Genomic DNA, 15,086 nt, shown 5'->3' with positions numbered 1-15,086 from the left:
ACCACGTGTCCTAACAACGAAAGACATCGTAGACTAAAAGTAAGACGTACCAATATCCCTTTTGAAAACTTCATCAATATTCAGTAATGACGTCACGACTATTAAAACCTTGAAGACCTCCAAAATTCTCAATAACTCCATTAGCGTCGCATGCGTAATGCTTGGGCTAAGGGAAGCTACTTGCGACAGAGGGCACGAGTGGTATATGCGAAGGGTTGCTAAACTTGCTTGAAACGTTAAAATTCAAATTATGACATTACAAAGCATATCATATGTAGCTACGTACATGTGCAAAATTAACAAAATGGTAACACTTCATAAGTTAAGAACGAGTTATTATGGTAAAGTGAAATTAAGTAAACTGTGAGGTAATATAAATAAAAAAAAACAATTCAATTCACCGGGAGTGGATGGGGAGGCAGGGGTTGGAGACAGGAATAGAGAAAAATGGGGAAGGGGGAGTGGAAGGAACCAGGAGTAGATCAGGTGGACGAATAGGGGGCGTGGAGAGAACGGAAAGATGACAAAAATATCGGATGAGGAAAGCCTACAAGGAGAACTTAACCACCTTAAGGACGTTTTCAAAAAGAACGGATATAACGAGAGTCAAATTCGACGTGTTTTCAGGCAGAATGCACAAGCTCAGCAGAGAGAGAACGATGAGGACGAGAAGGCAATGGCATACATGCCTTATGCCGGCAAAGTATCCAACAAAATCAGCAGAATTCTGGCTCGGCGTAACATCAAATGTGTCTTCCACCACCTCCGAAAACGCATGCCCTGCTAGGTACAGTAAGAGATGACCTGGGGCTCCGCAAACCGGGTGTTTACCGCATTCCGTGTAAATGCGGTAAGGCATACATCGGGCAAACTGTACGGACAGTCGAAGAAAGATGCCAGGAACACAGAAGGCCCACTGAACTGAAGCAACCTACAAAATCTGCGGTTGCGGAACATTACATGGATACTGCAAATACTATGGAGTACGCGAAAACGGAAGTTTTACGGCAGGCCTCGACCTTTTGGGACTGTGTTCTGAAGGAGGTGATTGAAATACTTGTAGCTGATGGGCTGATCAACAGAGACGCCGGGTTCAACCTCAGCAAAGCCTGGGACCCAGCACTCAGCCAACTAAAAGCACAGCGCCGACCCAAAGCGACTTCCACGCCCGAGGAAGGCCACAGGACATCTGATGGTCCACAGTTCGCATCCAGCAGCCAGCAGCCCGCCCCTCCCCATCACCACCCCACGCAGCGCCGCGTGCGGCATGACGCGGGGTAAGGGGTGGGCAGCGATCAGAGTATAAAGGGGAGAAGATTCAGCAGAGACGCTCAGTCTGCAGGTATCACCTGAAGATGACGGCAAGGAACGCTGTAGAAATATCGTGGTTTGAAAACGACTACACCCGGCTGGAGACCCGAGAACAGTACAAACGTCACGAAATACTTTAACATCATAAAATATCGTCGTCTTGGTGCATACGTCAACCTATTCACCATACGCTTCTCAGTTTACAGAAACGAGAAGAACACTAAAATAAAGAACCATGCAGGAGACAGCGATACGTAGCGGGGTAAACAGTGTGTTGAACAGGCAGTGATTGACATTAATGTATTCCAGGTGTACAACTGTCTGTCTAAGTATGTTACGTTAAAGGGTAACTGCTCTGAATAGAGCGATGCCAGAAGCAGAAAATGACACGACTGCTGTGGAACACCAGAAAGCGGATACTTACAGAGGCAGGCTGCTGAATGTGCCATTGATGTTCATCTCGTCGCTGCTGTCTCCCGGAGACTGTACCACAGTGAGGCATCCGAGCAGCGACGCGCCGGGGATGTTGTACTGGTACTGCGCGTACCACGTCTTTTCTGCCTGTAAACGAGCGAAAACTCGCCAGTTGTACCTAAAGTAATGACGTTATTAGGAAAGCGAATACAATTTAAAGTAACATGTATCAATATACGACGATTAATTTATTAGACGCATTCGTATGTGAAGTAATTTACGGTATGTGGTTCTTCAGCTTGTAGTTGTTGCATGTCATATATTTTGCACCTAAATAACAGTTCTTGAGTCATCATTCTTTTGACTGGTTTAATGCAGCACGCCACGAATCCAACTTCCGCGCCAAACTTTTCACCTCGCGTAGCAGCTGCAGCCTACATACTCAATTACTCGCTGGGTCTATTCCAATTTCTATCTTCCTCTACAGTTTTCCATCTACAGTTCCCTTTAATATCATGGAAGTTTGATGTCATAACAGATGTACTGTCATCCTGTCCCTTCTTTCATATTTTTCTTTCCCCGCCGATTCTGCGCAGAGCCTCCTCATTCCTTACCTTATCAGTCCACTTAATTATCGACATTCTTCTCTAGCACCACATCTCAAAGGCTTAGATTCTCTTCTGTTCCGGATTTCCCACCGCCCACGTGTCTCGGTCACACAGTGCTGTGCCCCAAACGTACGGTCTCAGAAACTTCTTCCTCAGTTTAAGACCTATGTTTGATACTTGTAGACTTCTATTGGACCGGAATACTCTTTCTGCCAGTGCTAGTTTCCTTTTCTACGTCCTCCTTGCTCCGGCCGTCATGGATTATTTTGTTGCCTAGGTAGAAGAATCCCTCAACTTTGTCTGCTTCGCCGCGCGGGATTAGCCGAGCGGTCTCAGGCTCTGCAGTCATGGACTGTGCGGCTGGTCCCGGCGGAGGTTCGAGTCCTCCCTCAGGCATGGGTGTGTGTGTTTGTCCTTAGGATAATATAGATTAAGTAATGTGTGAGCTTAGGGACTGATGACTTTAGCAGTCCCATAAGATTTAACACACATTTGACATTTTTTTTGTCTACTTCGTGATCCCCAAATTTTGATGTTAAGTTTCCCGACTTATTTTCAATCCATATTCTGTTCTCACTAGACTGTTCATTCCATTCAACACATCCTGTAATTCTTGTTCACTTAAACTGAGTATAGCGATGTCATCAGCGAATCTTATCACTAATATCCTTTCACCCTTAAATTCAATCCCACTCTGGCTTCCCTCATTGCTTCTTCGATGTACGGGTTGAACGGTAGCGGGGAAAGACTACATCCCTTCCCGTGCCGTACAACCTTTTCAATCCGAGCACTTTGTTCTTGGTCTTCCAGTCTTATTGTTCCTTGTTCATGTGTTAGGACAGCAACCAGCCACAAATTTACTTTCAGTTCCTTTATTCAAAGGCTACCGTTACCGGTTTCGAATTGTTGTGATCATCCTCAGACGGTTTACACGCTTTCTTTATGACATGTGGTGTTTTTTTACAGATTAATTGTCCTAAAATATAAATAATACATAATTATATACACGCGACACACAGATGGTTGCGTTACAGATTTTCGTTGCATGTGACTTACGTGAAACGTCAGTTTGGAGTGTTTGTTTTTGTTTGTTTTCATAATAACAACCATCTGTGTGTGGCGTGTTTATAATTATGTATTATTTATATTCTAGGACAATTAATCTGTAGAAAAACACACCACATGTCATAAAGAAAGCGTGTAAACCGTCTGAGGATGAACCACAACGATTCGAAACCGGTAACTGTACCCTTTGAATAAAGGAACTGAAAGTAAATTTGTGGCTGGTTGCTGCCCTAACACCATTAATATTTGTCTTCAAACAACAGCCACGGTCTCCATCATGTCATCATACGACAAAATTGTTTACTGTTCCTTCTTGTTTCTTGTACAAATTGTCTTTCCCTACAGCTTACCCCTATGTTTCTCAGAATTTCAGACATCTTGCAGCATTTTAGCATTGTCGAACGCTTTTTCCTGGTCGACAGATCCATTGAACGTTTCTTGATTTTTCTTCAGTCTTACACACATGAAAAAAAGCTTTGCATCACCTCGGTTCCGAGAGTTCTGGAACCTGTACAGAAAACTGGAATAGAGATCAAAATAAACATCATTTCCGCACTTTTTATTGCTCATGAAAACCACACATTGCATGTTGTACCACCATACAGAGAGACCTTCAGAGGTGGTGGTCCAGATTGCTGTACACACCGGTACCTCTAATACTCAGTAGCATGTCCTCTTGCATTGATGCATGCCTGTATTCGTCGTGTCATACTATCCACAATATCATCAAGGCACTGTTGGTAAAGGTTGACCCACTCCTTAACGGCGATTCGGCGTAGATCTGTCAGAGTGGTTGGTGGGTCACGTCGTCCATAAATAGCCCTTTTCAATCTATCCCAGGCATGTTCGAAAGGATTCATGTCTGGAGAACACTCTAGTCGAGCGATGTCGTTATCCTGAAGGAAGTCATTCACAAGATGTGCACGTTGGGGGCGTGAATTGTCGTCCATGAAGACAAATGCCTCGCCAATATGCTGCCGATGTGGTTGCACAATCGGTTGGAGGATGGCATTCACGATCTTACAACCGTTACGACGCCTTCCATGACCACCAGCGGCGTACGTCGGTCCCACATTATGACACCCCAAAATAGCAGGGAAGCTCCACGTTGCTACACTCGCTGGACAGTGTCTGAGGCGTTCAGGCTGACAGGATTGCCTCTAAATACGTCTCTGACGATTGTCTGGTTGAAGGTATATGCGACACTCATCGGTGAAGAGAACGTGATGCCAATCCTGAGCGGTCTATTCGGCAAGTTGTTGGGCCCATCTGTACCGTGCTGCATGGTGTCGTGGTTGCAAAGATGAACCTCGCCACAGATGTCGGCAGTGAAGTTGCGGATCATGCAGCCTATTGCGCACAGTTTGAGTCGTAACACGACATCCTGTGGCTGCACGAAAAGCATTATTCAACGTGGTGGCGTTGCTGTCAGGGTTCCTCCGATCCATAATCTGTAGGTAGCAGTCATCCACTGCTGTAGTAGGCCTTGGACGTCCTGGGTGAGGCATGTCATCGACAGTTCCTGTCTCTCTGCACCTCATCCATGTCCGACCAACATCGCTTTGGTTCACTCCGAGACGCCTGGACACTTCCCTTGTTGAGAGTACTGCCTGGCACAAAGTAACAAGGCGGACGCGATCGAACCGCGGTATTGACCGTCTAGGCATGGTTGAACTACAGACAAGAGCCGTGTACCTCCTTCCTGGTGGAACGACTGGAACTTATCTGCTGTCGGACCTCCTCCGTCTAATAGGTGCTGCTCATCCATGGTTGTTTACATCTTTGGGCGGGTTTAGTGACATCTGTTCAAAGGGACTGTGTCTGTGATACAATATCCACAGTCAACGTCTGTCTTCAGGTGTTCTGGGAACCGGGGTGACGCAAAACTTTTTTTGAGGTGTGTACTTCCATCATCAACTGCAACGTCAAAACTGCCTCTCTGGTGCCTTTCCCTTTGGTAAAGCCAATTTTCTTTTCCAGTCTTCTGTACTTTATTCTTGTCAGCAAGTTGATTGGATGCACGAGCTGTTAAGCTGATTGTGCGATGATTCTCTCACTTGTCGGCACTTGCTATCTTGAGAATTGTGTGGGTGATGTTTTGCCGAAAGTCTGGGTATATCGAAGGTCTCATATATTCTACACAAGAGCGTGAATAGTCGTTTTATTGCCATTTCGCGCAAGGGTTTTAGAAATTGCGATGAAATATTATCTATTCCTTCTGCCTTATTTGATCGCCCAAACCTCCTTTCAATTCTGATTGTAATACTGGATCCGCTATTTCTTCTTAGTTGACTACTGTTTTCTCTTCTGTCGCGTCATCAGACAAATCTTTGCCATCTTAGAGGCCTTCAGTATATTCTTTCTACCTGTCTGCTCTCTCCTCTGCATTTAACAACGGAACTCCCATTACACTCTTACTGTTACCGCCGCTGATTTTAATTTCACTGAAGGTTTTTTTTTCTATATCCTGGCTGAGTCCGTCCTTCCAACAACCGTTTCTTTTTCAATTTCTTCACATTTTCGTGTATCAAAGTAGCCTTAGCTTCCCTGCAGTTCCTATTTATTTCGTTCCTAAGTGACTTGTATTACTGTATTCTTGAATTTCCGTGAAAATTTTTGTACTTCCTTCTTTCAACGATCAACTGAAGTATTTATTCTGTTGTCCATAATTACTTCGCAGGCCTTGTACTTACGGTTTTCTTTCTAGACTATATGAGTGCCCTCTTTAGAGATATCCAGTCCTCTTCAGCTTAACTGTCTACTGAGCTATATTCATCATGGCAGTATGTATAGCCTCAGAGAACTTCAAGTGTGTCTGTTCATTCTTTAATACTTCCGTATCCCACTATCTTGAGCAATGATTCTTCCTGGCTAACTCTTAGGGTGGCAGGCACCAAACTAGTGTAAATTACTCTTGTAGTAACTCTTACTTCTTTAGTCTGGAGTACTTTAGCAAATTACTTCTTTAGTAATATACTCTTTTAGTAGCTGTTGGAGAGGTCAATTTATATTTACTTCTTTAGTTGTAACTAAAATAGAAACGCTTTTTATTAAAGAAGTAAGCCATTTCTGGAATCTGCTGGCACGTGCTTCACGTACCCTCTCGGAAAATATTGACTGTCGACAGACATCATTGCATCACCTTTTGCGTAATTTATGTTCATCACTGAAATTTTAGAAGCTAGAAAGGATTATTAAATTGAATTATTAAAATTGGAAAGCGTAAATGCTACTGTATCAATTAATGATAAGATCTGTGTATTATGAAAAAGAAACGTGCTATTAATGGATGAATCTATTATTTACCCGCCCATCTACAGCTACCAACGTCCACTGTTGTTTGGTGACAAGTACTAATTTAAGTGCCAGTTTGAGATACGAGCTGGCAGAAACATGGAGGTAGCCAGGAAACGTCCAAAAACATACCAGAAAATAAAAGAGAGCGGTATGCTGAAATAATGAAAAAGTACATAACCACTATTGAAACTAGAAAGCACGATATCAACATGTCGAAAATGAAACTGGATTTTTGTGGAAAAATACACGTTGAATACAACGCAGAATCTCTTACGCAAAGATCACAAGAGCAGCTTAAAGTAATTTTGAAGGACATGAAAGCGAAAGGAAAGAAAATGAAAGCTAAATGTAATCGAGAACAATTTCAAACTGACGGTGGAGTAGGTGAGACGAAGATCGACGATATAAGCCAAATGGTTGTCGATATGATACCTCAAGTTTTGGAGGGGATAGCTGCAGTTAACGGCAATTAGGCATCTGAAGATACTGTGGTACTTTCAAGCAACTTTGATGATGATAACTGCTCTGAACGCAGCGATGAAACTGCTAAAGGTCGAACTTTATCCCATAGTCATGGATAGAAGTCGCCCTGAATTCTCTGGTGGGAGCTTATCAGAAGATGCTTCCAGAAAAAGAGGGAGAGAACATGCATTTGAAGTGAAGAACCGAGAGTTGTTGAAAAAAGCTGACGAGCTTAATTCCTAAAAAAAGTGTTTAGTACGAGAGGAATAAAATTAAATAGAAACACTTAGAGAAATCATGGAAGAAGAGCAGAATCGTAAAGTGGAAATTATGAATAAGTTCAAGAAAGTAATGGAGCAAACTGCAGGTCCCAGTTCTTCAGACAATGAGCTCGAGGAATGTAGGTTTGTGTGAATGAATTAGAAAATATTCATATGTGTGAAACATTTTTTATTTCCTTGATATCTTTATCAAATGGTTAATATGTTCTTGTTTCTTGTAAGTCATAATATTTGTGTTTATCATTTCAGGAGCGGTACTAAGTTTTGTTAATACATCTAATATTTATCTGAATTTGCAATATTCTAAAGTAAATCCGTTTTCTAGAAATAATCGAAATATTGTGTGACTCTATACACTCAATTAAGAAATAAAATGAGAATGTTAATCCCCTAGCAAAAAAAAAAAAAGAAAGAAAAAAATACAACATAACTATAAAATTACACATAAATAAAATGAGTCACTTTTTTCTCGAGTAGTGAAAATACGTTGGCTTATTTATTCATTTAAGAAGGAAAAGTCTTTACACTAACTTCTAATTTTACTAGCAAACTAGGTACAATTTTAATTACAGTAATTAAGTATCACAGACCTTCTGATAGCTGGGCCTGAAGCATCTGCTTCGGGCTGAAATGCATATTGTTCGATGTCATTCACCTCCACATCATCAGGGTCAAACACATCTTTAACTTCTATTCCAAAGCTGTGTAGAACTGCAGTAGCCACAATAACATTCCCACACCTGTTTCATTAAAATAGCATTGTTTTAGTGAGAATTTGGAAACGTTGCTTCGAAACACCGAGCGCTCGCTCTATAACACATCTGGTAGCATTGCAACGCCGTTCGGCTCCTGTGTAGGCTCGGAACGCAGGCGTCATAAGATGTTTGGAGAGAGCATAACAATATCTCCAACAAGCAACCCATCATATTGTCCATTAACAAATGTGGCAGCAACCCTGCTATTGTCCCCAACATTTGTGGAACCAGGGCAACGGCCTACCACGTTCAAAATCTTCATATTGGCACCACAGATGATTTGTGTATTGATAGAAAATAAATTCTTGCAATTTCTGCATAGTTCTGCTTCCGCTTCACATGGACAAAGGATGGATATAAGTACACAATCTATGGTCCCTATGACATCTGAGAGTCCACCAGTTCGATAGAATTCCCTTTGTTCTTTGATACTCGTATATTTTCTTGGCTCTGTGGCATGGACACATGCAGTGGATTTAAGGCAATTAAACTGTTTATCGCAATATTAAAAGCTCTTCCAGCAGTAGTACGATGGATATTAATGAGATCCACTGCTACGATTAGATAAGTGCCGTGCGAAAGATTCGCAGTTCACAAAGAAGTTGCAGCGTAGGAGACAAAGCATGGATACGGTCAGAATTATGCTGTAGTAACGGCTCCAGAATACCAAGCAGCATCTCAAAAGATTCCTTACGAAACCCAAACCACTCTTTGAAATCACTGCCGCTATACATCACAAACGGGTATCCTCTCTTCATTACAGCTCTCGTTCTTGGGATGGTGCATCTCTTCCTCCATCTCCATATATTCATCGTAGTTCAGGCAATACAGAGAATTCGACATTTAAAACACAGAACTTAAAGATCGCACCTAACTCTCTTACTTTACTCCTACTACTGCCCCCGCAGTAGCGTACTCTTAAATGGTGCTCTCCACCAGTATTGGTGTAAATAAATTTACTTCCGGAGCAAATGTAAAATTTACTCCTGGAGTAATTTAGTTCAGTGCTATCGACTGGAAGTCGCCGATTTCCTTCTCCCTTAGTAACTTACTACTTTAGTTTCACTTACTTCTGGTTGGTGCTCCCCACCCTTAAGATTTAGCTTACGTTTCATAAGGAGTTAGATGGTGCAGTGGTTAGCACACTGGACTCACATTTTTTTTTTTAGGTTTTCCGTGATTTCCCTAAATCGCTTCAGGCAAATGAAGGGACGGTTCCTCTGAAAGGGCACGGCCGGCTTCCTTCCCCATCTTTCGCTAATTCAATGGGACTGATGACCTCGCTATTTGGCCCCCTCCCCAAAATCAACCAACCTACTCTTCATCATTATTAAATTGCTATCGGGGTCTATATCTGCTGCTTGGTAAGCCTTACAATCCATTATCTGATTTCGGAATCTCTGCCGGACCATCATGTAATCTTACTAAAATGTTTCCGTATCTCCCAGCCTTTTCCAAGTGTGCGTCTTCCTCTTGTGATTCTTAAACAGAGTATTCGCTATTACTAACTGGTACTTATTGCGTAACACAATTAGTCTTTCTCCTCTATCGTCCCTCCTGCCAAGCCCATATTCTTCTTTTTTCTTCTCCCTTCCATACAACTGCATTGCATTCCGCCATGACTATTGGATTTTCATCTCTCTTTGCGTAATGAAATGCCCGTTCACTACTCTCATATCCTTTCTCTGTCGGTTCATCCTCTGCCTGCGACGTTGGTACGTACACCTGAACTGTTGCTGTCGCTGTTCGTTTGCCGTTGATTCTGATGAGTACAACACGACCACTGAACTGTTCACAGTAACCCACTTTCTGCCCTCCCTTCCTATTCATAACGAATCTTACTCTCGTTATATCATTTTCTGCTGCTGTTGGTATTGTCCTATGTTCATACATCCAGAAATCCTTGTCTTCTTTCCATTTCGCTTCAGCCCCCCCCCCTCCCCCGTATCTAGATAAAGCCTCTGCAGTTCCGTTTTCAGATTTTCTAACTTCCCTACTTCTCTACCACTTTCATACTTCTGACATTCCACGCCACGGTTCGTAGAACGTTACCCTGTCGTTGGTTACTCAGTCTTTTCCCCATGGTCACCTTCCCTAGTGCAGCCCCTCCAGGAGTTCCGAATATGGGCATCTTTGGCCTATGGAGAGATCATCATGACACATTTTTTTCCAATGAACGGTCATGTGACCCGTGGATACACATTATGTGCATTTAATGCAGTGGTTTCCATTGCAATCTGTATCTTCATGCCGCTGATCATTGCTGATTCTTCTGCCTTTGAGGACAGTTTCCCACCCCAATAGCAAGAGAATGCTGTGAACCTCTGTCGGCTCCTCCGTCCTCTTTGACGAGGCCGTTGGCAGACGCTAGCCCTACCGTAGACCACATGTGGAACGACCAGCTAAACAGTATATGACACGCTCTTTCAGTCTACAAACGCCAGTTCTAGCATAACGATGTTGACTAATTCCGAAATCCATGACATGTATCTCACAATACTACACCTACGACTTACAATGTTTCATTATTTCCTATAAACCCCCAAGTTCGAGGTATATTTTTGCATTCCATACACAGTGGTGCTTGGATTAGTCTTATGGATCAAAGCATCATCATGTGAGATAATATTAAATTACAAGTAACAAATACCACAACCTTTTTCCAATAAACAATTTTGTTTAATGATATGCATCCAGCACATAATAACCAGGCTTCTGGAATTTCCTTTAGCTCTATTTGCGTTCCTATCTGAGGCTGAATCTGTTGGTTTGCTTTGGCAGTTCGTTTGTCACGTTTATGATTCAAACCACTGCCTATAGGTCGGAAGACAGGATAAAAACAGTTCACTTTACTGAGAGTAGCCATCTTCCTCCGTTACACTTTCTCCAGAGCTTACCGTGGTGATGTTGAGGCTCTCAGTGGAGGCATCAGGCAGGTTGCAGAAGAGGTCGTTGAGGAACGAGCCCTCAGCCAACAGAGGCAGCAGCAGCAGCACACCCAGGAACATCTGCAGCCAAGTTCAGAATTTCTGTTACACAAATGCAGTCGTGCAGCAAGTGCACAGCGACTTTAATATCACATCATTCTTTGCTTACACGACCACTAGAATCATCAGTTTTAAGGGAGACTTTAAGCTCCATACGAAGCTTTATTGTAGTTATACTCTCGGGCCGTTGCTACGCCTTCACTAGTAACTACTGAAACGACTCTCACTTTCTTTCGATTTCAAGTTCTGTTGCTGAAACATCTACAGTGGTATGGAGTTACAGTGGATTCCTTCGACATCTATTCGGCGAAATGTACGTACTTAAAGATTGGAAAGCAGCACCGGTCTCACCAGTACTCAGGAAAGGACGTAGCAGTAATCCGCGGACCCATATCACTGACGTCGATTCGCTGTAGGATTGTTGGACATATATCTTATTCGGACAGTAACTTGAAGCAAATGATTTATTGACACATTTATTAAAGAAAATTAGCTGAGTACCTGGCGTTATTTGAATCACTTATTAGTTCATTTCCTCTTTACCCCTCTCTGACTATCTCCTGCTTCAACTCCATCTTCACCATCGCCTCTCTGTGTCCATCTCCTCCACCCCTCTCCACACTGTCCAATTCCACCTGCCCCCCTCTCTGTCCATCACCTCCTCCCTCTCTGTCAATCTGCTCCTTCCCCTCTGTCCATCTGGTCCTTCCCCCTCTGTCACAAGCCTCTTCCCAATTCCATCTCCTCCTCACCCTCTCTTTGTCAATCTTCTCCCCTCCTCTTCCTGTCCATCTCCTTCCGCTCTCCATCTACTCACTTTCCTTTCTATGTCTGCCTTCTTCTCTCCCCTCTCTCTGTCCGTCTCCTCGCCTTTCTCTGTCCATTTCTTCCTCCTCCTCGGTCTGTTAACCTCATCCTCTACCTGCCTATCTCTTCCTCCCCCCTTTCTATTTCCTGCACTTTTCTCTCTCTATCCACCTCCTCCTCTCCCCTCTCTTTGTCCATTTCTCCCTCCCCTATCTCTATCCATCTGCTCTTTGTCCTAACCATACTTCTCTCTTCCTTCCCCCTGTCTGTCCATCTCCTCGTCCTCCCTTCTCTCACCCCAACAGGAGACTGGTAGTTTTTCCCCATAAAGTATTTCTTTCCAGATCCTAACTACTATGTGTACCAAATTCGACTGAAATCGTTCAAGGTGTTTCGCATGAGATTTTTACCCGTGGCTTTGCCCTCACACTCTCATGCCAGATATGTCAAATATATTTCACATATTTAACATATATCATACGTATTTGTACACTTATTTCACCTGTAGGCCCAGCGAATATCACCCTACAGTTTGATTTCCACACTGTTCAATGTTTATGGCGTCGTATATTTTGAACTATGTGCTGTAAGATGATATAATTATCCAGTTACATGCAGTGGTATATGTGACTACTATCTGCGTAATGCATTGTGAATAGGATTAGTAGTAAAAACAGATAATATATTAAAATGTCATACGTGATGCCGGAGTTTTTCACGTATCTCTGTATTTGCCGTTGCACCTCCTGAATTATGTCTCGGACAAAGATGTATTTTGTAGGTAAATGCAGCAGCGGATGTGCGTACTGTTTGCGAAAAGTGTTGCGAGTAGAATTGGTAGCAACGTAGTAGTAAATGTAAACGTCTCTCACGTTGAGGTAGTTCCTCAGTTATCTCCTGAACTAAGTGTCGTGCAATGATAAAATTTTCCTGGTACATTCAATGGTATACGTGAATGCTGAGTGCAAAATGTGTCACGAATATAGTTAGTAGTAAAGAAGCAATAAATTAATTGTCATGCTCCATGCTACTGCAAGAACAAAGAAAATGGGATAAGCTATAAACTTTCTTCGTTTCATCATTTTGTGGGGCGAGAAAAAGTTTCGCAAAGGTTTTAAATAGTGTGATACTAGATGACTATAGTAACGGTATTCACGCGTCGTGGCCTTCACTGATTTTTCTCCGCCACCCCACCTCTTTCCTAGACGTGTGATTCTTACCCCCACGGTGATTCTTACCAGACAGTATGTGATGTGTGTAACAAGTTTGGTTGAAGTCGGTCCAGTGATCTGGGAGGAGATGTGGAATATACATACGCACGTACATTCATATATATATATATATATATATATATATATAGAGAGAGAGAGAGAGAGAGAGAGATAGAGAGAGAGAGAGATATCGTTCTTGTGAAACACAAATAGCTCTTTATTCACACGAAGTAATTAGTGCTATCGATCGGGGATTTCAAATTGATTTCAGGTTTCTAGATCTCCAGAAGGCTATTGACACTGTTTTTACAGAAACCACTTCTAATTAAATTGTATGCCTATGGAATATCGTCTCAGTTGTGCCAGTGGATTCGTGATTACCTGACAGAAGGGTGTCAGTTCGTAGTAATAGACGGAGCGTCATCGAATAAAGCGGAAGTGATACCTGACATTCCCCAAGAAACTGTTATACATTGAACCTATGGCTTTCATATTCGGTATAAACGATTTAGGAGACAATGTGAGAAGCCTTCTTAGATTGTTTTAGATGATACTGTTTTTTACCATATAGTTTAGTCATCAGAAGATGAAAACAAATTGAAGAGTGATTTAGACAAGATATTTTTAATGTGCGAAAAGTGACAATTGACTCTAAATAATGAAAAATATGAGGTCATCTACATGAGAAGCCCTACTAAAAGGAATCCACCAAAATTCCGCTTACGCGATAAATTACACATATATAAAGGCTCTATCTTCAACTAAATACCTCAGCATTAAAATTACGAGCAACTTAAATTAGAACTATCACATGGCTAACGTTGTGGGAAAGGACTAACTGAAGACTGTGCTTTATTGGTACAACATTTAAAAGGTGCAACAGGTCCAGTAAAGGGACTGCTTACACTACACTTGTCCCTTCTCTTCTGAAGTACTACTGCGCGGGTATTGGACCTTTACTAGATAGGACTGACTGCGGATACCTAAAAAGTTCAAAGAAAGGACAGCTCGTTTTGTATTGTGAAATAGGAGAGACAGTGTCACGGAGTTGGGGTGACAACCACTAAAACAACGCCGTTTTCCTTTGCGGCGATAGTTTTTCACGAAATTTCGAACGCCATCTTTCTCCTTCGAATCCGAAAACGTTTTGTTGACCCCGACCTAAGCAGGGAGAAATTATCGTTGTAATAAAATAAGAAGAATCAGAGCACGCATGAAAAGATTTAAGTGCTCTTTTATACCGCGCACTGTTCGAATGCGGGGCGGTAAGGAAATAGCCTGAAGGTGGTTCGATGAGCCCTCTGCCAGGTACTTAAGTGTGAACTGCGGAGTAGGCATGTGGGCGTATTCAGAAACGAGGAAAGTCCACTGGACCTGACGGGATACCAATTCGATTCTACACAGAGCACGCGAAAGAACTTGACCCCTTCTAACAGCCGTGTACCACAAGTCTCTAGAGGAACGGAAGGTTCTAAATGATTGGAAAAGAGCACAGGTAGTCCCAGTCTTCGAGAAGGGTCGTCGAGCAGATGCGCAAAATTATAGACCTATATCTCTGACGTCGATCTGTTGTAGAATTTTAGAACATGTTTTTTGCTCGAGTATCATGTCGTTTTTGGAAACCCAGAATCTACTCTGTAGGAATCAACATGGATTCCGGAAACAGCGATCGTGTGAGACCCAACTCGCTTTATTTGTTCATGAGACCCTGAAAATATTAGATACAGGCTCCCAGGTAGATGCTATTTTCCTTGACTTCCGGAAGGCGTTCGATATAGTTCCGCACTGTCGCCTGATAAACAAAGTAAGAGCCTAGGGAATATCAGACCAGCTGTGTGGCTGGATTGAAGAGTTTTTAGCAAACAGAACACAGCATGTTGTTATCAAT

General features: G+C 42.5%; 1 protein-coding gene across 1 annotated transcript in view; it reads right to left on the bottom strand.

Annotated features, from left to right (window-relative positions):
- The window catches only part of LOC126095084 (uncharacterized), a 40,763-nt gene that overhangs the window by 15,140 nt on the left and 10,537 nt on the right, over nucleotides 1-15,086 (bottom strand). Inside the window, exons 2-3 of the mRNA XM_049909769.1 lie at nucleotides 11,091-11,201; nucleotides 1,736-1,872 (exon numbers count right to left, since the gene is read on the bottom strand). Coding sequence (XP_049765726.1) covers nucleotides 1,736-1,872; nucleotides 11,091-11,201 — 248 coding nt within the window. The remainder of the gene's footprint in view (nucleotides 1-1,735; nucleotides 1,873-11,090; nucleotides 11,202-15,086) is intronic.

Source organism: Schistocerca cancellata, chromosome 8, assembly GCF_023864275.1.
Source record: "Schistocerca cancellata isolate TAMUIC-IGC-003103 chromosome 8, iqSchCanc2.1, whole genome shotgun sequence".
Classification (NCBI taxonomy): domain Eukaryota; kingdom Metazoa; phylum Arthropoda; class Insecta; order Orthoptera; family Acrididae; genus Schistocerca; species Schistocerca cancellata.
Note: the sequence above shows the minus strand (reverse complement) of the source record. Positions and strands in the feature narration are given on the sequence as shown.